At 48.0% G+C, this 26,615-nt stretch overlaps 1 protein-coding gene across 1 annotated transcript; it reads left to right on the top strand.

Annotated features, from left to right (window-relative positions):
* The first annotated feature begins 4,768 nt into the window (after window positions 1–4,768).
* On the top strand, window positions 4,769–25,272 carry selenoh (selenoprotein H). The gene is made up of 4 exons (XM_070888967.1): window positions 4,769–4,917; window positions 9,894–10,039; window positions 21,909–22,040; window positions 25,062–25,272. Exons 1-3 carry the CDS (start codon window positions 4,769–4,771, stop codon window positions 22,007–22,009), a joined length of 396 nt encoding a protein of 131 aa, XP_070745068.1. The 3' UTR covers window positions 22,010–22,040; window positions 25,062–25,272.
* The last annotated feature ends 1,343 nt before the right edge of the window (window positions 25,273–26,615 follow it).

Genomic DNA, 26,615 nt, shown 5'->3' with positions numbered 1-26,615 from the left:
CTGCCCTTGTCCTTCGAGTTGGTAGAGGTTCGGGAGGTGCTGTCGAAGAAGCCTTGGCGAGTTGCTGCAGTGCATCTTGTGCACACTGCAGCCAGGGGGCGCCGGTGGTGGAGGGAGTGGATGTTGAAGGTGGTGGATGGGATGTGTAGGGGGGGGGGGGGTGGCGCGTGTATTTGTTTTTCACTCTAGTCTGATTCTCAGACCTCGGAACTTTTGGTGGGAAAAGGACAAACACGTGGCACAAAATTTAGGTTTTCCCCTGTGTCAGTTTTATTACGCAGAAAAACTAACCAAAACTACAGAGCTAGACTTCTGAGAGACATCATAACAGGCCGTCCCTCGAAGCGAGGATGACTTGCTTCCAGGCCAAAAAAAGGGATGAGTTCACAGGTGTTTCAATGAAGGCCCTAATATTCCCGATCCCGAACTACATCCTGAAGGGTGGAAGGTGCCCGTGGGTGGATTTATTTAACGTGGGATGACCGTTGCACACCAGCCACCGCACGGGGCTTGACAGAGCTCGGCCTTGGTCCAGTGGCAAAGGGTTAACCAGGACGACTGGAGACCTGCTCTGCTGCACGGACCCAGTGCGCACACACATATCGCACACAGTGTGGGCTGGGCCCGTGCTGCCCCTGGGCCCTCGCCTCTTCTAGGCCCCAGATTCACTCCTCTCCTGGGTGCCGGTCACTATGGACTCATGCCGCTCCTTTGCCCCCTCCTGCTGTGCCTGCCCGCACTGCAATCAGTGACCTGGCTTCGTAGCCGTCGCCCTCCTGCACACACAGCTCCCTGCAGTGGTATGCCACTGCACACTGCTCCGTCTAATAGCCCCCGGCCTGCTGATGGTCCTGCAGGCTGGGACCGTGCCGATTTCCGGGCTGGGCCGCCGCGGTCCAGGCCTGCAAGACCTTTAGTTACTTCCGAGAGAAAGCGACTGAAGACATACAATCACCCTTCCTGGTTGTAGCTTCATTGGTTCCGTGGCCGGTTGGTTATTCTTCTGATCTGTTCTTCTTCCTTGTCCTTCTGTGCGTACACATGACCTGCTACTTCTTCTGTCTCTTCCGACTTGCGTCCAACTGCTGCTGAGCGGCTTCGAGCTCGCATATTTACACCCAGGTTTTGACTGATCTCCCGCCACTGCGGTTTCTGATAAAGTGTTTGCATCGATACGTTGTTTTGTGGTGATCCTGGTTGACTGACTGCACTAATGGACTCTTCTGTTCTCAGTTGGCACATGGAGCGTGCGAGACTCAAAGTGACTCCCCATCTTAACACCTCGTTTCCCCAAAAATGTGCATCTGTGGTGATTCCTTTGTTGTCCGGTCTTTTTGCAGACTTGGGCGTCTCCAGTGAGCTTGTTTTTCCCCACCCTGGTCAATGAGTTCCAGGGCCTCATGTAAACAACTCCCATTGTTGTTATGCATGAGGTCAGTTTTGGTTCTTGACCACAGACTGTCCTTAATTGGGGCGAGTCATCACCTGCCTGGAAACTGGTGCCCTTTTTGTTCCCATTGTCCAGTTAATTCAAAAAGCTTGTATTAAATTCCAAAAGCTTGTATTAAATTCCAAAAGCTTGTATTAATCACATTTTTAGTTCGTGGTCTTCTTCTGTGCTTTTCCTGAAGATTTATAACCTTCCAGATGCCAATCGAGCGGGCTGCTTTGCCCTGGATGGTGTCGAGCTTCTTGAGTGTTGATGGAGCTGCACTCGTCCAGGCAAGTGGAGAGTATTCCATCACACTCCTGGCTTGTGCCTTGTAGATGGACAGACGCACCAACGTTAGCGTCCTCGACCAGGCCAACATCCCCAGCATTGAAGCACTGACCACACTCGACCAGCTCCGCTGGGCAGGCCACATTGTCCACATACCCCAGACACGGGACTCCCAAAGCAAGCGCTCTACTCGGAACTCCATCACGGCAAACGAGCCAAAGGTGGGCAGAGGAAACGTTACAGGGACACCCTCAAAGCCTCCCTGATAAAGTGCGACATCCCCACTGACACCTGGGAGTCCCTGGCCAAAGACCGCCCTAAGTGGAGGAAGTGCATCCGGGAGGGCGCTGAGCACCTTGAGTCTCGTCGCCGAGAGCATGCAGAAACCAAGCGCAGGCAGCGGAAGGAGCGTGCGGCAAACCTGTCCCACCCTCCCTTACCCTCAACGTCTATCTGTCCCACCTGTGACAGGGACTGTGGTTCTCATATTAGACTGTTCAGCCACCTAAGGACTCATTTTTAGAGTGGAAGCAAGTCTTCCTCGATTCCGAGAGACTGCCTGTGATGATTGGTACACACTGCAGCCACGGTGCGCCGGTGGTGGAGGGAGTGAATGTTTAAGGTGGTGCCAATCACGTGGGCTGCTTGGTCCTGGATGGTGTCGAGCTTCTTGAGTGTTGTTGGAGCTGCACTCGTCCAGGCAAGTGGAGAGTATTCCATCACACTCCTGACTTGTGCCTTGTAGCTGGTGGGAAGGCTTCAGGGAGTCAGGAGGTGAGACACTCACCGTAGAATACCCAGCCTCTGACCTGCTCGTGTTGCATTGTCCTATCACCCTGTGGATAGGTGAAGACAGAGGAGCTTCGTGAAGCGTGCCGGAGACTTGGCACCACAGGAGGAGTTTTTTTTCAATGATATTGTACGTGTCTGCAGCTAGGTGGTGTGCTCCAATTTCAACACTGAGAATCCGAAATAAAACTCATGTTTGGACAGGGTGAATCTTAGGCAGGGGCCAATGGGGACTTGAAAATCCACTGCTTCCGACACCGGTCTCTGGTTCTTCCAACACCGCTGAATGCACTTTCTGTAACACCCCGTAACACATTAAAACAAGGGGTGGTGGACTTGGTTTAAAGGCACCATGCTTGAATAATGGGACCAAGCTCGCTGCAGTCTCAGTGGGTCTTTCCCCCGACTGGGACAGTCCGGGACTACACAGGCCACAAGGGCCCCGGGAGCAGCCTCTTCGTTGGGGCAGTCACTGCCACATTAAATAGGCCCCAGTGGGTCGCACTCCTTGAAGGTTCTGGGTTTGAGACCCGCTCCAGGGACTTGAGCACCGAAATCGAGCTGACACTCCAGTGCGGGGCTGAGGGATTGCTGCACTGTCGGAGGGACAGTACTGAGGGAGTGCTGCACTGTCAGAGGCGCAGTACTGAGGGAGCGCTGCTGTATCGGAGGGGCAGTACTGAGGGAGTGCTGCACTGTCGGAGGGACAGTACTGAGGGAGTGCTGCACTGTCAGAGGCGCAGTACTGAGGGAGCGCTGCTGTATTGGAGGGGCAGTACTGAGGGAGTGCTGCACTGTCGGAGGGACAGTACTGAGGGAACGCTGCACTGTTGGAGGGGCAGTACTGAGGGAGTGCTGCACTGTCGGAGGGGCAGTACTGAGGGAATGCTGCACTGTCGGAGGGGCAGTACTGAGGGAGTGCTGCACTGTCGGAGGGGCAGTACTGAGGGAGTGCTGCACTGTCGGAGGGGCAGTACTGAGGGAATGCTGCACTGTCAGAGGGACAGTACTGAGGGAGTGCTGCACTGTTGGAGGAGCAGTACTGAGGGAACGCCGCAATGTCGGAGGGGCAGTACTGAGGGAGTGCTGCACTGTCGGAGGGGCAGTACTGAGGGAATGCCGCACTGTCGGAGGGGCAGTACTGAGGGAGTGCCGCACTGTCGGAGGGACAGTACTGAGGGTGTCAGTCCCTTTAATTTGGGTATGTTTGGTTAATTGGGGTCAGTCCCTTTAATTAGGGTCTGAGCAATGAGCGGCGACCATGGGCAGTGTGATGGTGTACCACGGCAAGGTATGGCGCGAGCTGGTGCAGGAGGGCGATGGCAGCGAAGAGTGACGTCACCAAGGTCCAGCTCGGTGATTGGAGCGTGGACAGATACAGCAGGAGCGGCAAGGTCGGGGCGAAGGAGCGGCGAGAGATTGTAGAGGGACGTGATCAGGGCCCAGGACAGGCATGAGTTCGGGGCCCAGAAGAGCCGAGGGCCCAGGGGCAGCACGGGCCCAGACCACACTGTGCGATATATGTGTGCGCACTGGGTCTGTACAGCAGAACTGGTCTCCAGTCGTCTTGGTTAACCCTTGCCACTGGATAAAGGCCGAGCTCTGTCAAGCCCCGTGCGGTGGCTGGTGTGCAACGGTCACCCCACATTAAATAAATCCACCCACAGGCACCTTCCACCCTTCAGGATGTAGTTCAGGATCCAGAATATTAGGTGCTTCATCGAAACACCTGTGAACTCATCCCTTTTTGGCCTGGAAGTAAGTCATCCTCGATACGAGGGACTGTCTATGATGATCCTTTTATTTGTGGCCTGTCCCTTTAATTGTGGTACGTCCCTTTAATTGTGGCCTGTCTGTTTAATTGGGGTCTGTCCCTTGAATTGTGGCCTGTCCCTTTAATTGGGATCAGTCCCCTTTCCCCCTGAAACATGAAACAGACCATGTTGGACTAGTCCAATGTTGGAAAAAGGGAGGGGGGGGAAACAATCTGAAACACTTTTAAAATGAGCGATTCTGAAAAATAAGTCGATTTGCTTCACTGTGCAATGAAGCGGCAGAAGGGGCCACACTGACTGTCGCTCTCTCGGTCTGTCTGCGGGACCAGTAGTTTTGATTTCTGTCTGCCTTTCCTCTCTTCTGTCCCTCCCCACCCACCCCCAGTCGCAGCCCTGGGTAATGGTCCGGCCCTATTGTATCTGTTTGAAATCTCCCGCCAATTGCGGGCAGTGTTGCAAGTTTCCTGGCATCCTGAGCAGCCACATGGCTGACAGCACGAGGCAGGGGGCCAAGGGGCACCCCACTCCCTCCACAACCCCCACTCCCTCCACGACCTCCCTAGAACCCGGGGACAGCTCCCTGGGCAAGGCTCCCCCGCTGGGAAGAGGGCTGAAGGTCATCTTCGAGCACTGGTAATGGCAGCAGCTCCTTTAATGCTGTTCGCCTGGCTGGCTGCAGTCAGTAACTCTGCCCCCCCCCCCAGTTAAACAGCTCCTGCTGCCAGAGTTAGACAAGCTGTCTCTCTCCCTGCCTCCTCTCTCTTGACCTCTGTGTCTCCCAGTCTCCCTTTCTGTCCGTCTATCTCTCTCTCTCTCTGTCTGTGTCCCTCTCTCTCTGACCGCCTGTCTCTCTCTCTCTCTCTCACTCTCTCTGTCTCTCTGTCTGTCTCCCTCTCTCTCTGTCCATCTATCTCTCTCTCTGTCTGACTCTCTCTCTCTCTCTGTCTGACTCTCTCGCTCTGTCCATCTGTCTCTCCCTCTCTGTCTGTCTCCCTCTCTCTCTGTCCGTCTATCTCACTCTCTGTCTGTCTCCCTCTCTCTCTGTCTCCCTCTCTCTCTGTCCGTCTATCGCTATCTCTCTCTCTGTCCGTCTATCTCTCTCTCTGTCTGACTCTCTCTCTCTCTGTCTGTCTCCCTCTCTCTCTGTCCGTCTATCTCTCTCTCTGTCTGACTCTCTCTCTCTCTGTCTGACTCTCTCTCTCTCTGTCTGTGTCCCTCTCTCTCTGACCGCCTGTCTCTCTCTCTCTCACTCTCTCTGTCTCTCTGTCTGTCTCTCTCTCTCTGTCCGTCTGTCTCTCCCTCTCTGTCTGTCTCCCTCTCTCTCTGTCTGTCTCCCTCTCTCTCTGTCCGTCTATCTCTCTCTCTCTGTCTGACTCTCTCTCTCTCTGTCTGACTCTCTCTCTCTGTCCGTCTGTCTCTCCCTCTCTGTCTGTCTCCCTCTCTCTCTGTCCGTCTATATCTCTCTCTGTCTGACTCTCTCTCTCTCTGTCTGACTCTCTCTCTCTGTCTGTGTCCTCTCTCTCTGACCGCCTGTCTCTCTGCTCTCTCTGTCTCTCTCACTCTCTCTCTGACCGTCTGTCTCCCTCTCTCTCTGTCCGTCTATCTCTCTCTCTGTCTGACTCTCTCTCTGTCTGACTCTCTCTCTCTGTCCGTCTGTCTCTCCCTCTCTGTCTGTCTCCCTCTCTCTCTGTCCGTCTATATCTCTCTCTGTCTGACTCTCTCTCTCTCTGTCTGACTCTCTCTCTCTCTGTCTGTGTCCCTCTCTCTCTGACCGCCTGTCTCTCTGCTCTCTCTGTCTCTCTCGCTCTCTCTCTGACCGTCTGTCTCTCTCTTTCTCTCTCTGTCTCTCTCTTTCTCTCTCTGTCCGTCTATCTCTTTCTCTCTCTGACTGTCTCTCACTCTCTCTGTCTCCGCTCTCTCTGACCGCCTGTCTCTCTCTCTCTCTGTCTGTCTCTGCTCTCTCTCTCTCTGTCTCTCTGTCTCTCTCTCTGACCGTCTGTCTCTCTTTTTCTCTCTCTGTCTGTCTCCCTCTCTCTCTGTCCGTCTATCTCTCTCTCTCTCTGACTCTCTCTCTCTGTCTGACTCTCCCTCTCTGTCCGACTGTCTCTCCCTCTCTGTCTGCCTCCCTCTCTCTCTGTCCGTCTATCTCTCTCTCTGTCTGACTCTCTCTCTCTCTGTCTGTCTCCTTCTCTCTCTGTCCGTCTATCTCTCTCTCTGTCCGTCTATCTCTCTCTCTGTCTGACTCTCTCTCTCTGTCCGTCTGACTCTCTCCCTCTCTCTCTGTCCGTCTATCTCTCTCTCTGTCTGACTCTCTCTCTCTCTGTCTGACTCTCTGTCTCTTTGTCTGACTCTCTCTCTCTCTGTCTGTGTCCCTCTCTCTCTGACCACCTGTCTCTCTCTCTCTCACTCTCTCTGTCTCTCTGTCTGTCTCTCTCTCTCTCTGTCCGTCTGTCTCTCCCTCTCTGTCTGTCTCCCTCTCTCTCTGTCCGTCTATCTCTCTCTGTCTGTCTGTCTCTCTCTCTCTGTCCGTCTGTCTCTCCCTCTCTGTCTGTCTCCCTCTCTCTGTCCGTCTATCTCTCTCTCTGTCTGTCTCTCTCTCTCTGTCCGTCTGACACTCTCTCTCTCTGTCTGTCTCCCTCTCTCTCTGTCCGTCTATCTCTCTCTCTGTCTGACTCTCTCTCTCTCTGTCTGACTCTCTCTCTCTCTGTCTGTGTCCCTCTCTCTCTGACCGCCTGTCTCTCTGTCTCTCTGCTCTCTCTCTCTCTCTGTTTCTCTGTCTCTCTCTCTCTGACCGTCTGTCTCTCTTTTTCTCTCTCTGTCTGTCTCCCTCTCTCTCTGTCCGTCTATCTCTCTCTCTCTGACTCTCTCTGTCTCCTCTCTCTCTGACCGTCTGTCTCTCTTTTTCTCTCTCTGTCTGTCTCCCCCTCTCTCTGTCCGTCTATCTCTCTCTCTCTGACTCTGTCTCCTCTCTCTCTGACCGCCTGTCTCTCTCTCTCTGACTGTCTCTCACTCTCTCTGTCTCCGCTCTCTCTTTGTCCGTCTATCTCTCTCTCTCTCGCTCTGACTGTCTCTCACTCTCTCTCTGTCTCCTCTTTCTCTCCCCCACTGTCTTTGTCTCCTGTCTATCCCTCTCTTTCTGTGTGTTTGTCTGATCCCTGTCTCTCCCCTCTCTCTGACTCTCTCTCTCTTTCCGCTTTCCATCTCCTCTCACTGTCTGTCTCCTTTCTCTCTCTCCCCCTCTGACTGTCTCCTGTCTGTGTTCTCTCTCTCCACTCGCTGTCTCCTCCCTCTCTGTCTTTCTGTTTGTTGGTAAAATACTACGCAGTGAAGCAGAGCGCCTTGCGCACAGCAAGATCCCACAGACAGCGACGTGACAAATGACCAGCTCATCAGTGTGGTTTTATTATTGAAATGCCGTTCAAGGAATCTTAGAAACGTGCAGCATAGAGGGAGGCCATTCGGCCCGTGCCGGCTCTGTGAGACAGTGGTGGTGCTTAGTCCCTCCCCGGCCCCCTGCTTTTTGTCCGTAACCCAGTAAGTTCCTCATCCTCGAGTACCTGTCCAACTCCCCTTTAAAATTATTGATCAGCTCCCACCACCTCCTCAGGTCGAGTGTTCCAGAACCTGGCAACCCTCTGAGTGAAAACCCATCTCCCCTCGAGATCTTTTCTCAGTGATTTTCAATCTATGACCCCGGCTGCCCCGTGTCCTAACTCGCACCGAGTCCCGCTCACCCATCACCCCCTGTGCGCGCTGCCCTCGTGTCCTAACTCGCACCAAGTCCCGCTCACCCATCACCCCCTGTGCTCACTGTCCCCGTGTCCTAACCCGCACCAAGTCCCGCTCACCCATCACCCCCTGTGCTCGCTGACCTACATTGGCTCCCGGTTAAGCAACGCCTCGATTTCAAAATTCTCCATCCTTGTTTACAAATCCCTCCATTGGCCTCGCCCCTCCCTATCTCTGTAATCTCCTCCAGCCCCACAACCCCCCCCGAGATATCTGCACTCCTCTAATTCTGCCCTCCTGAGCATCCCTGATTATTAGTCACTCAACCATTGGGGGCCGGGCCTTCTGTTGCTTGGGCCCGAGCTCTGGAACTCCCTCCCTAAACCTCTCTACCTCTCTTTCCTCCTTCAAGACGCTCCTTAAAAAGTGGATGCAGAGAGGATGTTTCCACTGATGCGGGAATCTAGAACTAGGGGGGCATAGTTTCAGAATAAGGGGCCGCCCATTTAAAACTGAGATGAGGAGGAATTTCTTCTCTCAGAGGGTTGTAAATCTGTGGAATTCGCTGACCCAGAGAGCTGTGGAAGCCGGGACATTGAATAAATTTAAGACAAAATTAGACAGTTTCTTAACCGATAAGCGATAAAGGGCTTATGGGGAGCGGGCAGGGAAGTGGAGCTGAGTCCATGATTGGATCAGCCTACTCCTGCTCCTATTTCTTATGTTCAGGTGAGCTGAGTGGGCAAATGCATGGCAGATGCAGTATAATGTGGATAAATGTGAGATTATCCACTTTGATGGCAAAAACAGAAAGGCAGAATATTATCTGAATGGTGACAGATTAGGAAAAGGGGAGGTGCAACGAGACCTGGGTGTCATGGTACATCAGTCATTGAAGGTTGGTATGCAGGTACAGCAGGCAGTTAAGAAGGCAAATGGCATGTTGGCCTTCATAGCGAGGGGATTTGAGTATAGGAGCAGGGAGGTCTTACTGCAGTTGTACAGGGCCTTGGTGAGGCAACACCTTGAATATTGTGTTCAGTTTTGGTCTCCTAATCTGAGGAAGGACATTCTTGCTATTGAGGGAGTGCAGCGAAGGTTCACCAGACTGATTCCCGGGATGGCAGGACTGACATATGAGGAGAGACTGGATCGACTAGGCATATATTCACTGGAGTTTAGAAGGATGAGAGGGGATCTCATAGAAACATATAAAATTCTGACGGGACTGGACAGGTTAGATGCGGGAAGAATGTTCCCAATGTTGGGGAAGTCCAGAACCAGGGGTCACAGTCTAAGGATAAGGAGTAAGCCATTTAGGACTGAGATGAGGAGAAACTTCTTCACCCAGAGAGTTGTTAACCTGTGGAATTCTCTACCACAGAAAGTTGTTGATGTCAGTTCATTGGATATATTCAAAGGGGAGTTAGATATGGCCCTTACGGCTAAAGGGGATCAAGGGGTATGGAGAGAAAGCAGGAAAGGGGTACTGAGGTGAATGATCAGCCATGATCATATTGAATGGCGGTGCAGGCTAGAAGGGCCGAATGGCCTACTCCTGCACCTATTTTCTATGTTTCTATGTTCTTAAAACCTTCCTCTTTCGTCAAGCTTTTGGTCACCTGCCCCAATTTCTTCTTAGACGGCTCGGTGTCAATTAAAAAAAAAAATCTCATAACACTCTTTTGAAGCGCCCTGGGATGTTTCATTCCATTAAAGGCACTACATAAATACAAGTTGTTGTTATTATTGGCCCACTCGCCAGAGGGAATAGTTTCTCTCTATCAAAACCTCCCATCACCTCGACTAGGTCACCTCTTAACATCTGTGATTTGACGTTGTTTTCTCTCTCTCCCCCCCCCCCACCACCACCCCCTCAGCACCAGCTGACATGTGTATCGTCGCAATGCCCTCGCTCTGGGTGAGGCTTTGCGCAGGGAGTTCAGCAACGTGGAGGTGTTGCTGAACCCAGAGACACCGCGAAAGAACAGCTTCGAGATCACGCTGGTGACCCCGGACGGCACGGGTAAGACCCCATCTACAGGGCACCCGTGTTTGGGCACGCGAGTGTGTGAGTGCTCACGTGTGTGTGTTTGTTCGTGTGTGTGTGTTCATGTTTGTGTGTGTTCATGTTTGTTTGTGTGTGTGTGTTCATGTTTGTGTGTGTTCTTGTGCGTGTGTGTGTGTTCTTGTGTGTGTGTTCTTTTGTGTGTGTGTGTTCAAGTGTGTGTGTGTGTTCATGTTTGTGTGTGTTCATGTGTGTGTGTTCTTGTGTATGTGTGTGTTCTTGTTTGTTTGTGTGTTCTTGTTTGTGTGTGTGTTCATGTTTGTGTGTGTGAGTGTGTTCATGTTTGTGTGTGTGAGTGTGTTCATGTTTGTGTGTGTGAGTGTGTTCATGTTTGTGTGTGTGAGTGTGTTCATGTTTGTGTGTGTGTACGTGTGTTCATGTTTGTGTGTGTGTGCGTGTGTTCATGTTTGTGTGTGTGTGAGTGTGTTCATGTTTGTGTGTGTGTGCGTGTGTTCATGTTTGTGTGTGTGTGTGTTCGTGTGTGTGTGTGTGTGTGTGTGTGTTCATGTTTGTGTGTGTTCTTGTGTGTGTGTGTGTGTGTGTTCATGTTTGTGTGTGTTCTTGTGTGTGTGTGTGTTCTTGTTTGTGTGTGTTGTTTGTGTGTGTGTGTTCTTGTGTGTGTGTGTGTGTTCATGTTTGTCTGTGTGTTTGTGTGTGTGTGTTCATGTTTGTGTGTGTTCATGTGTGTGTGTTCTTGTTTGTGTGTGTTCTTGTTTGTGTGTGTGTGTTCATGTTTGTGTGTGTTCTTGTTTGTGTGTGTGTGTTCTTGTGTGTGTGCATGTGTGTGTGTTTGTTCATGTGTGTGTGTATGTGTGTGTGTGTGTGTTCATGTTTGTGTGTGTTCATGTTTGTGTGTGTGTTCATGTGTGTGTGTTCTTGTGTGTGTGTGTGTTCATGTTTGTCTGTGTGTTTGTGTGTGTGTGTGTGTGTGTTCATGTTTGTGTGTGTTCATGTGTGTGTGTTCATGTTTGTGTGTGTTCTTGTTTGTGTGTTCTTGTTTGTGTGTGTGTTCATGTTTGTGTGTGTGTGTTCATGTTTGTGTGTGTGTGTGTGTGTGTTCTTGTTTGTGTGTGTTCTTTGTGTGTGTGTTCTTGTTTGTGTGTGTGTTCATGTGTGTGTGTTGGTGTGTGTGTGTTCTTGTGTGTGTGTGTGTGTGTGTTCATGTTTGTGTGTGTTCTTGTTTGTGTGTGTGTTCTTGTTTGTGTGTGTGTTCTTGTTTGTGTGTGTGTTCTTGTTTGTGTGTGTGTGTGTGTTCATGTTTGTGTGTGTGTGTGTTCTTGTTTGTGTGTTTTTGTTTGTGTGTGTGTTCATGTTTGTGTGTGTGTGTGTTCATGTTTGTGTGTGTGTGTGTGTGTGTGTTCTTGTTTGTGTGTGTGTTCTTGTTTGTGTGTGTGTTCATGTGTGTGTGTTGTTTGTGTGTGTGTGTGTTCATGTTTGTCTGTGTGTTTGTGTGTTTGTGTGTGTTCATGTTTGTGTGTGTTCATGTGTGTGTGTTCTTGTTTGTGTGTGTGTTCATGTTTGTGTGTGTTCTTGTTTGTGTGTGTGTTCTTGTTTGTGTGTTCTTGTTTGTGTGTGTGTGTTCATGTGTGTGTGTTTGTTCATGTCTGTGTGTATGTGTTCATGTTTGTGTGTGTGTGTGTGTTCATGTTTGTGTGTGTGTTCATGTGTGTGTGTTCTTGTTTGTGTGTTGTTTGTGTGTTGTTTGTGTGGGTGTTCGTGTGTGTGTGTTCATGTTTGTGTGTGTGTTTGTTCATGTTTGTGTGTGTGTGTGTGTGTTCATGTGTGTGTGTGTTCATGTTTGTGTGTGTGTGTGTGTTCATGTTTGTGTGTGTGTGTTCTTGGTGTGTGTTCTTGTTTGTGTGTGTGTTCATGTTTGTGTGTTATTGTGTGTGTTCATGTTTGTGTGTGTGTGTTCATGTTTGTGTGTGTTATTGTGTGTGTGTGTGTGTGTTCATGTTTGTGTGTGTGTGTGTGTGTGTGTTCATGTTTGTGTGTGTGTGTTCTTGTTTGTGTGTGTTCCTTTTTGTGTGTGTGTTCATGTGTGTGTGTGTTATTGTGTGTGTTCGTGTGTGTGTGTTCATGTTTGTGTGTGTGTTCATGTTTGTGTGTGTGTGTTCATGTTTGTGTGTTTGTTCATGTTTGTGTGTGTATGTGTTCATGTTTGTGTGTGTGTGTTCATGTTTGTGTGTGTTCTTGTTTGTGTGTGTTCTTGTTTGTATGTGTGTTCTTGTGTGTGTGTGTTCTTGTGTGTGTGTTCTTGTTTGTGTGTGTTCTTGTTTGTGTGTGTGTTCCTGTTTGTGTGTGTTCTTGTTTGTGTGTGTGTTCTTGTGAGTGTTCTTGTGTGTGTGTGTTCTTGTGTGTGTGTGTTCTTGTTTGTGTGTGTTATTGTTTGTGTGTGTGTTCATGTTTGTGTGTGTTCATGTGTGTGTGTTCTTGTTTGTGTGTGTTCTTGTTTGTGTGTGTGTTCCTGTTTGTGTGTGTTCTTGTTTGTGTGTGTGTTCATGTGTGTGTTCATGTTTGTGTGTGTTATTGTGTGTGTTCATGTTTGTGTGTGTGTTCATGTTTGTGTGTGTGTGTGTGTTCTTTGTGTGTGTTCCTTTTTGTGTGTGTGTTCATGTGTGTGTGTGTTCATGTTTGTGTGTGTTATTGTGTGTGTTCATGTTTGTGCGTGTGTGTGTGTGTTCATGTTTGTGCGTGTGTGTGTGTGTTCATGTGTGTGTGTGTTCATGTTTGTGTGTTTGTTCATGTTTGTGTGTGTATGTGTTCATGTTTGTGTGTGTGTGTTCTTGTGTGTGTGTGTTCTTGTTTGTGTGTGTTATTGTTTGTGTGTGTGTTCATGTTTGTGTGTGTTCATGTGTGTGTGTTCTTGTTTGTGTGTGTTCTTGTTTGTGTGTGTGTTCCTGTTTGTGTGTGTTCTTGTTTGTGTGTGTGTTCATGTGTGTGTTCATGTTTGTGTGTGTTATTGTGTGTGTGTTCATGTTTGTGTGTGTGTGTGTGTTCATGTTTGTGTGTGTGTGTGTGTGTTCTTTGTGTGTGTTCCTTTTTGTGTGTGTGTTCATGTGTGTGTGTGTTCATGTTTGTGTGTGTTATTGTGTGTGTTCATGTTTGTGCGTGTGTGTGTGTGTTCATGTTTGTGTGTGTGTGTTCATGTGTGTGTGTGTTCATGTTTGTGTGTTTGTTCATGTTTGTGTGTGTATGTGTTTATGTTTGTGTGTGTGTGTTCATGCTTGTGTGTGTTCTTGTTTGTGTGTGTGTTCTTGTGTGTGTGTGTTATTGTTTGTGTGTGTTCTTGTGTGTGTGTGTGTGTGTTCATGTTTGTGTGTGTTCATGTTTGTGTGTGTTCATGTGTGTGTGTTCTTGTTTGTGTGTGTGTTCTTGTTTGTGTGTGTGTTCTTGTTTGTGTGTGTTCTTGTTTGTGTGTGTGTTCTTGTTTGTGTGTTCTTGTTTGTGTGTGTGTTCATGTGTGTGTGTTCATGTTTGTGTGTGTTATTGTGTGTGTGTTTGTTCATGTTTGTGTGTGTGTGTGTGTGTTCATGTTTGTGTGTGTGTGCGTGTGTTCATGTTTGTGTGTGTGAGTGTGTTCATGTTTGTGTGTGTGTGCGTGTGTTCATGTTTGTGTGTGTGTGTGTTCGTGTGTGTGTGTGTGTGTGTGTGTGTTCATGTTTGTGTGTGTTCTTGTGTGTGTGTGTGTGTGTGTTCATGTTTGTGTGTGTTCTTGTGTGTGTGTGTGTTCTTGTTTGTGTGTGTTGTTTGTGTGTGTGTGTTCTTGTGTGTGTGTGTGTGTTCATGTTTGTCTGTGTGTTTGTGTGTGTGTGTGTTCATGTTTGTGTGTGTTCATGTGTGTGTGTTCTTGTTTGTGTGTGTTCTTGTTTGTGTGTGTGTGTTCATGTTTGTGTGTGTTCTTGTTTGTGTGTGTGTGTTCTTGTGTGTGTGCATGTGTGTGTGTTTGTTCATGTGTGTGTGTATGTGTGTGTGTGTGTGTTCATGTTTGTGTGTGTTCATGTTTGTGTGTGTGTTCATGTGTGTGTGTTCTTGTGTGTGTGTGTGTTCATGTTTGTCTGTGTGTTTGTGTGTGTGTGTGTGTGTGTTCATGTTTGTGTGTGTTCATGTGTGTGTGTTCATGTTTGTGTGTGTTCTTGTTTGTGTGTTCTTGTTTGTGTGTGTGTTCATGTTTGTGTGTGTGTGTTCATGTTTGTGTGTGTGTGTGTGTGTGTTCTTGTTTGTGTGTGTTCTTTGTGTGTGTGTTCTTGTTTGTGTGTGTGTTCATGTGTGTGTGTTGGTGTGTGTGTGTTCTTGTGTGTGTGTGTGTGTTCATGTTTGTGTGTGTTCTTGTTTGTGTGTGTGTTCTTGTTTGTGTGTGTGTTCTTGTTTGTGTGTGTGTTCTTGTTTGTGTGTGTGTTCTTGTTTGTGTGTGTGTGTGTGTGTGTGTTCATGTTTGTGTGTGTGTGTGTGTTCTTGTTTGTGTGTTTTTGTTTGTGTGTGTGTTCATGTTTGTGTGTGTGTGTGTGTGTTCATGTTTGTGTGTGTGTGTGTGTGTTCTTGTTTGTGTGTGTGTTCTTGTTTGTGTGTGTGTTCATGTGTGTGTGTTGTTTGTGTGTGTGTGTGTTCATGTTTGTCTGTGTGTTTGTGTGTTTGTGTGTGTTCATGTTTGTGTGTGTTCATGTGTGTGTGTTCTTGTTTGTGTGTGTGTTCATGTTTGTGTGTGTTCTTGTTTGTGTGTGTGTTTTTGTTTGTGTGTGTGTGTTCATGTGTGTGTGTTTGTTCATGTCTGTGTGTATGTGTTCATGTTTGTGTGTGTGTGTGTTCATGTTTGTGTGTGTGTTCATGTGTGTGTGTTCTTGTTTGTGTGTTGTTTGTGTGGGTGTTCGTGTGTGTGTGTTCATGTTTGTGTGTGTGTTTGTTCATGTTTGTGTGTGTGTGTGTGTTCATGTGTGTGTGTGTTCATGTTTGTGTGTGTGTGTGTGTTCATGTTTGTGTGTGTGTGTTCTTGGTGTGTGTTCTTGTTTGTGTGTGTGTTCATGTTTGTGTGTTATTGTGTGTGTTCATGTTTGTGTGTGTGTGTTCATGTTTGTGTGTGTTATTGTGTGTGTGTGTGTGTGTTCATGTTTGTGTGTGTGTGTGTGTGTGTGTGTTCATGTTTGTGTGTGTGTGTTCTTGTTTGTGTGTGTTCCTTTTTGTGTGTGTGTTCATGTGTGTGTGTGTTATTGTGTGTGTTCGTGTGTGTGTGTTCATGTTTGTGTGTGTGTTCATGTTTGTGTGTGTGTGTTCATGTTTGTGTGTTTGTTCATGTTTGTGTGTGTATGTGTTCATGTTTGTGTGTGTGTGTTCATGTTTGTGTGTGTTCTTGTTTGTGTGTGTTCTTGTTTGTATGTGTGTTCTTGTGTGTGTGTGTTCTTGTGTGTGTGTTCTTGTTTGTGTGTGTTCTTGTTTGTGTGTGTGTTCCTGTTTGTGTGTGTTCTTGTTTGTGTGTGTGTTCTTGTGAGTGTTCTTGTGTGTGTGTGTTCTTGTGTGTGTGTGTTCTTGTTTGTGTGTGTTATTGTTTGTGTGTGTGTTCATGTTTGTGTGTGTTCATGTGTGTGTGTTCTTGTTTGTGTGTGTTCTTGTTTGTGTGTGTGTTCCTGTTTGTGTGTGTTCTTGTTTGTGTGTGTGTTCATGTGTGTGTTCATGTTTGTGTGTGTTATTGTGTGTGTGTGTGTGTGTTCATGTTTGTGTGTGTGTGTGTGTTCTTTGTGTGTGTTCCTTTTTGTGTGTGTGTTCATGTGTGTGTGTGTTATGTGTGTGTTCATGTTTGTGCGTGTGTGTGTGTGTTCATGTTTGTGCGTGTGTGTGTGTGTTCATGTGTGTGTGTGTTCATGTTTGTGTGTTTGTTCATGTTTGTGTGTGTATGTGTTCATGTTTGTGTGTGTGTGTTCTTGTGTGTGTGTGTTCTTGTTTGTGTGTGTTATTGTTTGTGTGTGTGTTCATGTTTGTGTGTGTTCATGTGTGTGTGTTCTTGTTTGTGTGTGTTCTTGTTTGTGTGTGTGTTCCTGTTTGTGTGTGTTCTTGTTTGTGTGTGTGTTCATGTGTGTGTTCATGTTTGTGTGTGTTATTGTGTGTGTGTTCATGTTTGTGTGTGTGTGTGTGTTCTTTGTGTGTGTTCCTTTTTGTGTGTGTGTTCATGTGTGTGTGTGTTCATGTTTGTGTGTGTTATTGTGTGTGTTCATGTTTGTGCGTGTGTGTGTGTGTTCATGTTTGTGTGTGTGTGTTCATGTGTGTGTGTGTTCATGTTTGTGTGTTTGTTCATGTTTGTGTGTGTATGTGTTTATGTTTGTGTGTGTGTGTTCATGTTTGTGTGTGTGTGTTCATGCTTGTGTGTGTTCTTGTTTGTGTGTGTGTTCTTGTGTGTGTGTGTTCTTGTGTGTGTGTGTTATTGTTTGTGTGTGTTCTTGTGTGTGTGTGTGTGTGTGTTCATGTTTGTGTGTGTTCATGTTTGTGTGTGTTCATGTGTGTGTGTTCTTGTTTGTGTGTGTGTTCTTGTTTGTGTGTGTGTTCTTGTTTGTGTGTGTTCTTGTTTGTGTGTGTGTTCTTGTTTGTGTGTTCTTATTTGTGTGTGTGTTCATGTGTGTGTGTTCATGTTTGTGTGTGTTATTGTGTGTGTGTTTGTTCATGTTTGTGTGTGTGTGTGTGTGTTCATGTTTGTGTGTGTGTGTGTGTGTTCATGATTGTGTGTGTGTGTGTGTGTTCATGTTTGTGTGTGTTCTTTGTGTGTGTGTTCATGTTTGTGTTTTATTGTGTGTGTGTGTGTGTTCATGTTTGTGTGTGTTCTTGTTTGTGTGTGTGTTCATGTGTGTGTGTTCATGTTTGTGTGTGTTATTGTGTGTGTGTTTGTTCATGTTTGTGTGTGTGTGTGTGTGTTCATGTTTGTGTGTGTTTGTGTGTGTTCTTGTTTGTGTGTGTGTTCTTGTGTGTGTGTGTTCTTGTTTGTGTGTGTGTTCTTGTGTGTGTGTGTTCTTGTGTGTGTGTGTTCTTGTGTGTGTGTGTGTGTTCTTGTTTGTGTGTGTGTTCCTGTTTGTGTGTGTTCTTGTTTGTGTGTGTGTTCTTGTTTGTGTGTGTGTTCTTGTTTGTGTGTGTTCTTGTTTGTGTGTGTGTTCATGTGTGTGTGTGTTCATGTTTGTGTGTGTTATTGTGTGTGTGTTTGTTCATGTTTGTGTGTGTGTGTGTGTTCATGTTTGTGCGTGTTCTTTGTGTGTGTGTTCATGTTTGTGTGTTATTGTGTGTGTGTGTGTGTTCATGTTTGTGTGTGTTATTGTGTGTGTGTGTGTTCATGTTTGTGTGTGTGTGTGTTCTTGTTTGTGTGTGTTCTTGTTTGTGTGTGTTCTTGTTTGTGTGTGTTCTTGTTTGTGTGTGTGTTCTTGTGTATGTGTGTTCTTGTTTGTGTGTGTTCTTGTGTGTGTGTGTGTTCTTGTGTGTGTGTGTTCTTGTGTGTGTGTGTTCTTGTTTGTGTGTGTTATTGTTTGTGTGTGTGTTCATGTTTGTGTGTGTGTTCATGTGTGTGTGTTCTTGTTTGTGTGTTCCTGTTTGTGTGTGTTCTTGTTTGTGTGTGTGTTCTTGTTTGTGTGTGTTCTTGTGTGTGTGTGTTCTTGTGTGTGTTCTTGTGTGTGTGTGTTCTTGTTTGTGTGTGTGTTCTTGTTTGTGTGTGTGTTCTTGTGTGTGTGTGTTCTTGTTTGTGTGTGTTATTGTTTGTGTGTGTTCTTGTGTGTGTGTGTTCATGTTTGTGTGTGTGTTCATGTTTGTGTGTGTGTGTTCCTGTTTGTGTGTGTGTGTTCATGTTTGTGTGTGTGTTCCTGTTTGTGTGTGTTCATGTCTGTGTGTTCTTGTTTGTGTGTGTGTTCATGTTTGTGTGTGTGTTCATGTCTATGTTTGTTCATTTTTGTGTGTGTGTGTTCATGTTTGTGTGTGTGTGTTCATGTGTGTGTGTGTTCATGTTTGTATGTGTGTGTATGTGTTCATGTCTGTGTGTTTGTTCATTTTTGTGTGTGTGTGTTCATGTTTGTGTGTGTGTGTTCATGTGTGTGTGTGTTCATGTTTGTATGTGTGTGTATGTGTTCATGTCTGTGTGTTTGTTCATTTTTGTGTGTGTGTGTTCATGTTTGTGTGTGTGTGTTCATGTGTGTGTGTGTTCATGTTTGTATGTGTGTGTATGTGTTCATGTTTGTGTGTGTGTTCATGTTTGTGTGTGTGAGTGTATTCATGTTTGTGTGTGTGCGTGTGTTCATGTTTGTGTGTGCGTGTGTGTGAGTGTGTTCATGTTTGTGTGTGTGTGTTCATGTTTGTGTGTGCGTGTGTGTACATGTTTGTGTGTGTGTTCATCTTTGTGCGTGTGTTCATGTTTGTGTGTACGTGTGTGTGAGTGTGTACATGTTTGTGTGTGTGTATGTGTGTGTGTGTGTACATGTTTGTGTGTGTGTGTGTGTGTGTGTGTGTGAGTGTGTACATGTTTGTGTGTGTGTATGTGTGTGTGTGTGTACATGTTTGTGTGTGTGTGTGTGTGTGTGTGTGTGAGTGTGTACATGTTTGTGTGTGTGTATGTGTGTGTGTGTGTACATGTTTGTGTGTGTGTGTGTGTGTGTGAGTGTGTACATGTTTGTGTGCGTTTACTCTGATGGATTATTATGTAAACTGGGTATGTGTTGGATTGATCCTGGGGTGAGAGGATTGCCCTATGAGTGATTGAATAGAATGGGCCAATATTCCCTAGAATATAGGACAGTATCAGCTGTGGCTCAGTGGATAGCACTGGGTTAGAAGGTTGTGGGTTCAAGTCCTACTCCAGGGACTTGAGCACAAAAAAATCTAGGTTGACAATTCCAGAGCAGTGCTGAGGGAGTACTGCATTGTTGAACGTGCCGTCTTTCAGGTGAGATATTAAACCCGTCTGCCCTCTCAAATGGACGAAAAGATCCCATGGCACTATTTCAAAGAAGAGCAGCAAAGTTATCCCCGGTGTCCTGGGGCCAATATTTATTCCTCAATCAACATAACAAAACAGATTATCTGGTCATTAGCACATTGCTGTTTGTGGGAGCTTGCTGTGTGCAAATTGACTGCCGTGTTTCCTGCATTATAACAGTGACTACACTCCAAAAGTACTTCATTGGTTGTAGACATAGAAAATAGGAGCAGTAGGAGGCCATTCGGCCCTTCGAGTCTGCACCACCATTCAATAAGACCATGGCTGATCCTCTATCTCAACACCATATTCCCGCTTTTTCCCCATACCCCTTGATGCCTTTTGTTTCTAGAAATCTGTCTATCTCCCTCTTAAATATATTCAGTGACTTGGCCTCCACAGCCTTCTGTGGTAGAGAATTCCACAGGTTCATCATACTCTGAGTGAAAACATTTCTCCTCATCTCGGTCCTAAATTTCCTACCCTGTAACCTGAGATTGTGACCCCTTGTTCTAGACTTCCCAGCCCGGGGAAACATACTCCCCGCATCCAGTCTATCCAACCCAGTCAGAATTTTATACGTTTCAATAAGATCCCCTCTCATTCTTCTAAACTCTAGTGAATACAGGCCTAGTTGACCCAATCTCTCCTCATACGACAGTCCTGCCATCCCAGGAATAGAAACATAGAAAATAGGTGCAGGAGTAGGCCATTCAGCCCTTCGAGCCTGCACCACCATTCAATATGATCATGGCTGATCATTCACCTCAGTACCCCTTTCCTGCTTTCTCTCCACACCCCTTGATCCCTTTAACCGTAAGGGCCATATCTATCTCCCTCTTGAATATATCCAATGAACTGGCATCAACAACTCTCTGCGGCAGGGAATTCCACAGGTTAACAACTCTCTGAGTGAAGAAGTTTCTCCTCATATCAGTCCTAAATGGCCTACCCCTTATCCTAAGACTGTGTCCCCTGGTTCTGGACTTCCCCAACATCGGGAACAATCTACCCGCATCTAACCTGTCCCGTCCCATCAGAATCTTGTATGTTTCTATGAGATCCCCTCTCATCCTTCTAAACTCCAAGGTATAAAGGCCCAGTTGATCCAGTCTCTCTTCATATGTCAGTCCAGCCATCCCAGGAATCAGTCTGGTGAACCTTCGCTGCACTCCCTCTATGGCAAGTATATCCTTTCTTAGGTAAGGAGGCCAAAACTGCACACAATACTCCAGGTGCAGTCTCACCAAGGCCCTGTATAACTGTAGTAAGACATCCTTGCTCCTGTACTCAAATCCTCTTGCAATGAAGGCCAACATACCATTTGCCTTCCTAACTGTTTGCTGCACCTGCATGTTTGCTTTCAATGACTGGTGGAGAAGGACACCCAGGTCCCTCTGTACATCGACACTTCCCAAGCCATCACCTTTTAAATAATACTTTGTCCTTATATTTTCCCTACCAAAGTGGATAGTTTCACATTTATCCACGTTATACTGCATCTGCCATGCGTTTGCCCACTCAGTCAACCTACCCAAATCGCCTTGCAGCATCTTTCCATCCTCTTCACAACTCACAATCCCACCTAGTTTTGTGTCGTCAGCAAACTTGGAAATATTACATTTGGTTCCCTCATCCAAATCATTTATACATATTAACTATCTATCTTTACCATCAATTACTACCTAGTCGGGTACAGCACAGGTTAGATGCAGCAGAAAGCTCCTGCCACAGTCCCATCAAACATTCCCAGGACTTTTTCTGCTCACTTTACACCCTCCGTAACCCTCCATAAACCATTATAACCCTTTAAGGAGAATCCGAACTTACTGGAACCCTCACTGTATCTAACCCGTGCCCTGGGATGGAAGAATGAGGAGAGATTGAGTAGACTAGGCCTCTATTCTCTAGCGTTTAGAAGAATGAGATTGTATTGAAGCGTATACAATTCTGAGAAGGCGTGACAGGGTAGATGCAGGGAGGATGTTTCCCCTGGCTGGGGAGTCTAGAACACGGGGTCACACAGCCTCAGACTTAGGGGTCGGCCATTTAGGACTGAGATGAGGAGAAGTTTCTTCACTCAGAGGATGGTGAACCTTTGGAATTCTCTGCCCCAGAGGGCTGTGGAGCCTCAGTCATTGAGTAAGGTTGGCATGCAGGTACAGCAGGCGGTTAAGAAAGCAAATGGCATGTTGGCCTTCATAGCGAGGGGATTTGAGTACAGGGGCAGGGAGGTGTTACTACAGTTGTTCAGGGCCTTGGTGAGGCCACACCTGGAGTATTGTGTACAGTTTTGGTCTCCTAACTTGAGGAAGGACATTCTAGCTATTGAGGGAGTGCAGCGAAGGTTCACCAGACTGATTCCCGGGATGGCGGGACTGACATATCAAGAATTTTTGGATCAACTGGGCTTGTATTCACTGGAGTTCAGAAGAATGAGAGGGGATCTCATAGAAACGTTTAAAATTCTGACGGGGTTAGATGCAGGAAGAATATTCACAATGTTGGGGAAGTCCAGAACCAGGGGTCACAGTCTAAGGATAAGGGGTAAGCCATTTAGGACTGAGATGAGGAGAAACTTCTTCACCCAGAGAGTGGTGAACCTGTGGAATTCTCTACCACAGGAAATTGTTGAGGCCAAATCACTAAATATATTCAAAAAGGAGTTAGTTGTAGTCCTTACTACTAGGGGGATCAAGGGGTGTGGCGAGAAAGCAGGAATGGGGTACTGAGGTTGCATGTTCAGCCATGAACTCATTGAATGGCGGTGCAGGCTCGAAGGGCCGAATGGCCTACTCCTGTTGCATGTGCCTGAGTGTGTGTTGGCTGTGGTGGGCTATTGTCGACACTGGCGGCAGCTAACCTCTGCCTGCTCTCTCCCCTTCCCACTGCAAGCAGAGGTGACGCTGTGGAGTGGGATCCAGAAAGGCCCTCCGCGGAGACTAAAGTTCCCAGAGACCAGCGTGGTGCTGGAAATCATGAGACAATCCGTGCGGTAACTTGGAGCCGACGCAGGGTCCGTGAGCTCAGGTGAGTGCAACATATCATAACAATTCGGGCCTGGTCCACAATTCAAAAAGATCATGGCTGGTCTGATCAGGGACTCAGCTCCACTTCCCATAATCCCTTATCCCTCAAAGATCTGTCTATCTCCACCTTAAATATATTCAATGACCCAGCCTCCACAGCTCTCTGGGGCAGAGAATTCCACAGATTTACAACCCTCTGAGAGAAGAAATTCCTCCTCATCTCAGTTTTAAACGGGCGGCCCCTTATTCTGAGACTATGCCCCCGAGTTTTAGATTTCCCCCATGAGGGGAAACATTCTCTCTGCATCCACCTTGTCGAGCCCCCTCGGAATCTTATACGTTTCGATACGATCACCTCTCATTCTTCTAAACTCCAATGAGTCTAGGCCCGACCTGCTCAACCTTTCCTCATGTCAACTCCCTCATCGCCTGAATCAAACTCGTGAACCTTCTCTGAACAGGGTCCAATGCAAGGGTGTCCCTCCTTAAATAAGGAGCGGCAATTTTGGGCCCGCAGTCCTATTGCCGACTCGAGGTGCTGTGCGTTGTAGTGTGTAAGGAAGAGAGACAATCTGGACATGCAGGCACTGTTGCTTCACTCGCTACACAACAACAACAACTTGTATTTATATAGCACCCTTAAGGTAGTGCAACGACCCAGGCACTTCACAGGAGTGCTATGAGATTGTAAAAAATTGACACCGAGCAGTTTAAGTAGAAATTAGCGCAGGTGACCAAAAGCTAGGTCAAAGAGGTAGGTTTGAGGAGCGTCTTGTAGGAGGAGAGCGAGGTAGAGAGGCGGAGAGGTTTAGGGAGGGAGTTTCCGAGCTCGGGGCCCAGGCAACAGAAGGCACGGCCACCGATGGTGGAGCGATTATAATCAGGGATGCTCAAGAGGCCAGAATTAGAGGAGCGCAGACATCTCGGGGAGTTGTGGGGCTGGAGATTACAGAGGTAGGGAGGGGCGAGGGCCATGGAGGGATTTGAAAATAAGGATGAGAATTTTGAAAACGGGGCGTTGCTTAACCGGAAGCCAATGTAGGTCAGCGAGCACAGAACTAGGAGCAGGTGTAGGCCATAAGGCCCCTTGAGCCCGCTCCGCCATTCAATAAGATCATGGCTGATCTTCTATCTCAACTCCACCTTCCTGCCCTATCCCCCTATCCCTTCATTCCCGGAGTACAGCTGTGGCTCAGTGGGTAGCCGTCTCACCTCTGACTCACAAGGTTGTGGGATCAAATCCCACTCCAGGAACTTGAGCACATACATCTAGGCTAACACTCCCAGTGCGGTGCTGAAGGAGCACTGCACTGTCGGAGGTGCCCTCTTTCGGAGGCGACATTAAACTGAGGCCCCGTCTGCTCTCTCAGGTGGACAGAAATTATCCCATGGCACTATTTCGAAGAAGAGCAGGAGAGCTCTCACCGGTGTCCTGGGGCCAATATTTATCCCTCAATCAACATAACAAAAACAGATTATCTGGGTCATTATCACATTGCTGTTTGTGGGAGCTTGCTGTGCGCAAATTGGCCACCGCGTTTCCCACATTACAACAGTGACTACACTCCAAAAGTACTTCATTGGCTGTAAAGCACTTTGAGAATTATCCAGTGGTCGTGAAGGGCGCTATATAAATGCAAGTCTTTCTTTCTAGTGTCCAAAAATCTCTCGATCTCAGCCTTGAATATACTCAACGACTGAGCCTCCACAGCCCTCTGGGGCAGAGAATTCCAAAGATTCACCACCCTCTGAGTGAAGAAATTCCTCCTTATCTCAGTCCTAAATGGTCGATCCTTTATCCTGAGACTGACACTCCTGGTTCTAGACTCCCCAGCTCGGGGGAAAACAGCTTCTCAACATCTACCCTGTCAAGCCCTCGAAGAATGTTATACATTTCAATGCGATCACCTCCAGACACTACAGGCCCATCTCACCTCCTAACATATTAAAATGGTATTATTCTCATCATCACGCCCCGTGCACCATCTCCCCTCACCTCCCAAATCTGGCCCCTCCTGTGGCTTTATGTGCATCTAACTACCCTATCCCTTCCCCCCACTCTGTCACACCATAGGCACCAGAGCAGCCCTCTGGGCTGAAACCCCTTTCAGATATAGCTTGTGGAGGCTGTCGAGTCGTTCATACTGCTGTATAAATGCAATGTGTATCAAGGGAGTCTCTCCGTCAGGGGACCCCTTTTAAACAGGATATCTCATTCACGGACCACTTTTAAGACCATAAGAAATAGGAGCAGGAGTCGGCCATTTGGCCCCTCGAGCCTGCTCCGCCATTTAATACGATCATGGCTGATCTGATCACGGACTCAGCTCCACTTCCCGGCCCGCTCCCCATAACCCTTTACTCCCTTAACGCTCAAAAATCTATCTCCGCCTTAAATATATTCAATGACCCAGCCTCCACAGCTCTCTGGGGCAGAGAATTCCACAGATTTACAACCCTCAGAGAGGAAATACCTCCTCATCTCAGTTTTAAATGGGCGGCCCCTTATTCTGAGACTATGTCCTCTAGTTCTAGATTCCCCCACGAGGGCAAACATCCTCTCTGCATCGATCTTGTTGAGCCCCCTCGTTATCTTATATGTTTCGATAAGCCATACCATTAAAGAGGGAGTCTCTCAGTCAGGGACCCCTTTTAAAGAGGGAGTCACTCGGTCAGAGATGGCATCCAAGGAGAGAGGAGGGGCTGGGGGTGGTGGGGTGGAGTCACCATTGAATCCACCTGGTCAAGCCCCCTCATAATCTTACATGTTTCGATAAGATTACCTCTCATTCTTCTGAATTCCAGTGAGTAGAGGCCCAACCTCCTCAACCTTTCCTCATAAGTCAAACCCCTCATCTCTGGAATCAGCCCACTGAACCTTCTCTGAACTGCCTCCAAAGTATATCCTTTCGTAAATACAGAGACCAAAACTGCACGCAGTACTCCAGGTGTGGCCTCACCAGCACCCTGTACAACTGCAGCAAGACGGTATAAATCCAAGTCTTTCTCTCTTTCTTTCCAGCCAATCGCCATTGTCCTGCAGCAGTAATGACGGGGGAGTGAGCAACGGGCCTCTCGTGCTCACTCGCTCCTCCTGAGGCCTCGGCTATGGGACGTGGAAGAGGCTGCTCCGGCGAGATTTCGGGACAGCGGCCTGCGTCTCGATCAACCCACCCTCCCCCCCCCGACCAGCGAACAGGCGGCTCGCAGACTGCCGACGAGACACTGCTGCCGTCGTCCCATCTTCCGACGGGAGGTTCCCGCTTTCTCTGCGACCTGTCGTTCTTGCTGTGACCTTCGTTCCCGTCAATAAATGCTCGAAGAGACGATATCGGCTGGTTTGTGGCTCTGCTTCGAGTGCGGAGGAGACGAGGCTCTCGTAAAGGCCCACGGGGTGATGTAGAGGGAGCCCTACACTGTATCTAACCCGTGCTGTACCTGCCCTGGGAGCACTCGATGCTGACACTGGGTATAAAGTGGGGACACACTGTCAGGGTAATGTAGAGGGAGCCCTACACTGTATCTAACCCGTGCTGTACCTGCCCTGGGAGCACTCGATGCTGACACTGGGTATAAAGTGGGGGACACACTGTCAGGGTAATGTAGAGGGAGCCCTACACTGTATCTAACCCGTGCTGTACCTGCCCTGGGAGCACTCGATGCTGACACTGGGTATAAAGTGGGGACACACTGTCAGGGTAATATAGAGGGTGCCCTACACTGTATCTAACCCGTGCTGTACCTGCCCTGGGAGCACTCGATGCTGACACTGGGTATAAAGTGGGGACACACTGTCAGGGTAATGTAGAAGGAGCCCTACACTGTATCTAACCCGTGCTGTACCTGCCCTGGGAGCGCTCAATGCTGACACTGCACATATTAAGTGGGAGAGTTAGGGGACTGGAGGGATGGTCTTCGATGGGAGAGTTGGGTTAATAGATGGGTTTCATTTGACAGTGCCCTGTAGGTGGTGCAATTGGTTCAAAGTTACTTGGTTGCATTGCAGAGCAGCCTTTGTTGGTGAGACTGCTGTAAATCAGAGATTGTGCGGGCGTATCCAGGCGGCTGGTGGCTGGTGGCTGCCGGCACTCTCACGCTAATTCACAGTCGTGCTGTTTCACGCGGGGAGGAGGGGGTGCGGTGGGTGGGAACAATCACAGCTGAACCTGCTGTCCTCCTCACTGGGCTTTGCTTAAAGGGCAATGGGGAGGGGGCAGTGTTCCCCGGGCTCTGGTGCCTCTGCCCAAGTGGGCTCGCGGTACTCAGGTGCTGAATATTTGACTGTAGGGGCATCACGGCTGAGCCCACTGCCCGCTTTCGCAACCAACTTTGCTTACACAGGAGGGAGGGTGGGCAGGGGTCTCCACCGATTGTGGCGCCCCAGCCCGAATGGTCCCCGCCACTGTTGGCGTTCTGGATATTCGACTGTGGGGGGCACCAGAGCTCAGCCTGACGCCCTCCTCGCCCGAATTTACTTATAGGGAAAGGATGGAGGCGAGAGGTTTCCACAGCTACCTGCCGCCCTCTGGCACCTCTGTCCAAGTAGGCCCCGCGATTCTTACACATGCTGGATATT

Source organism: Pristiophorus japonicus, chromosome 9 (assembly GCF_044704955.1).
Source record: "Pristiophorus japonicus isolate sPriJap1 chromosome 9, sPriJap1.hap1, whole genome shotgun sequence".
Classification (NCBI taxonomy): Eukaryota; Metazoa; Chordata; class Chondrichthyes; family Pristiophoridae; genus Pristiophorus; species Pristiophorus japonicus.
This window is presented reverse-complemented; position numbering and strand designations above follow the sequence as displayed.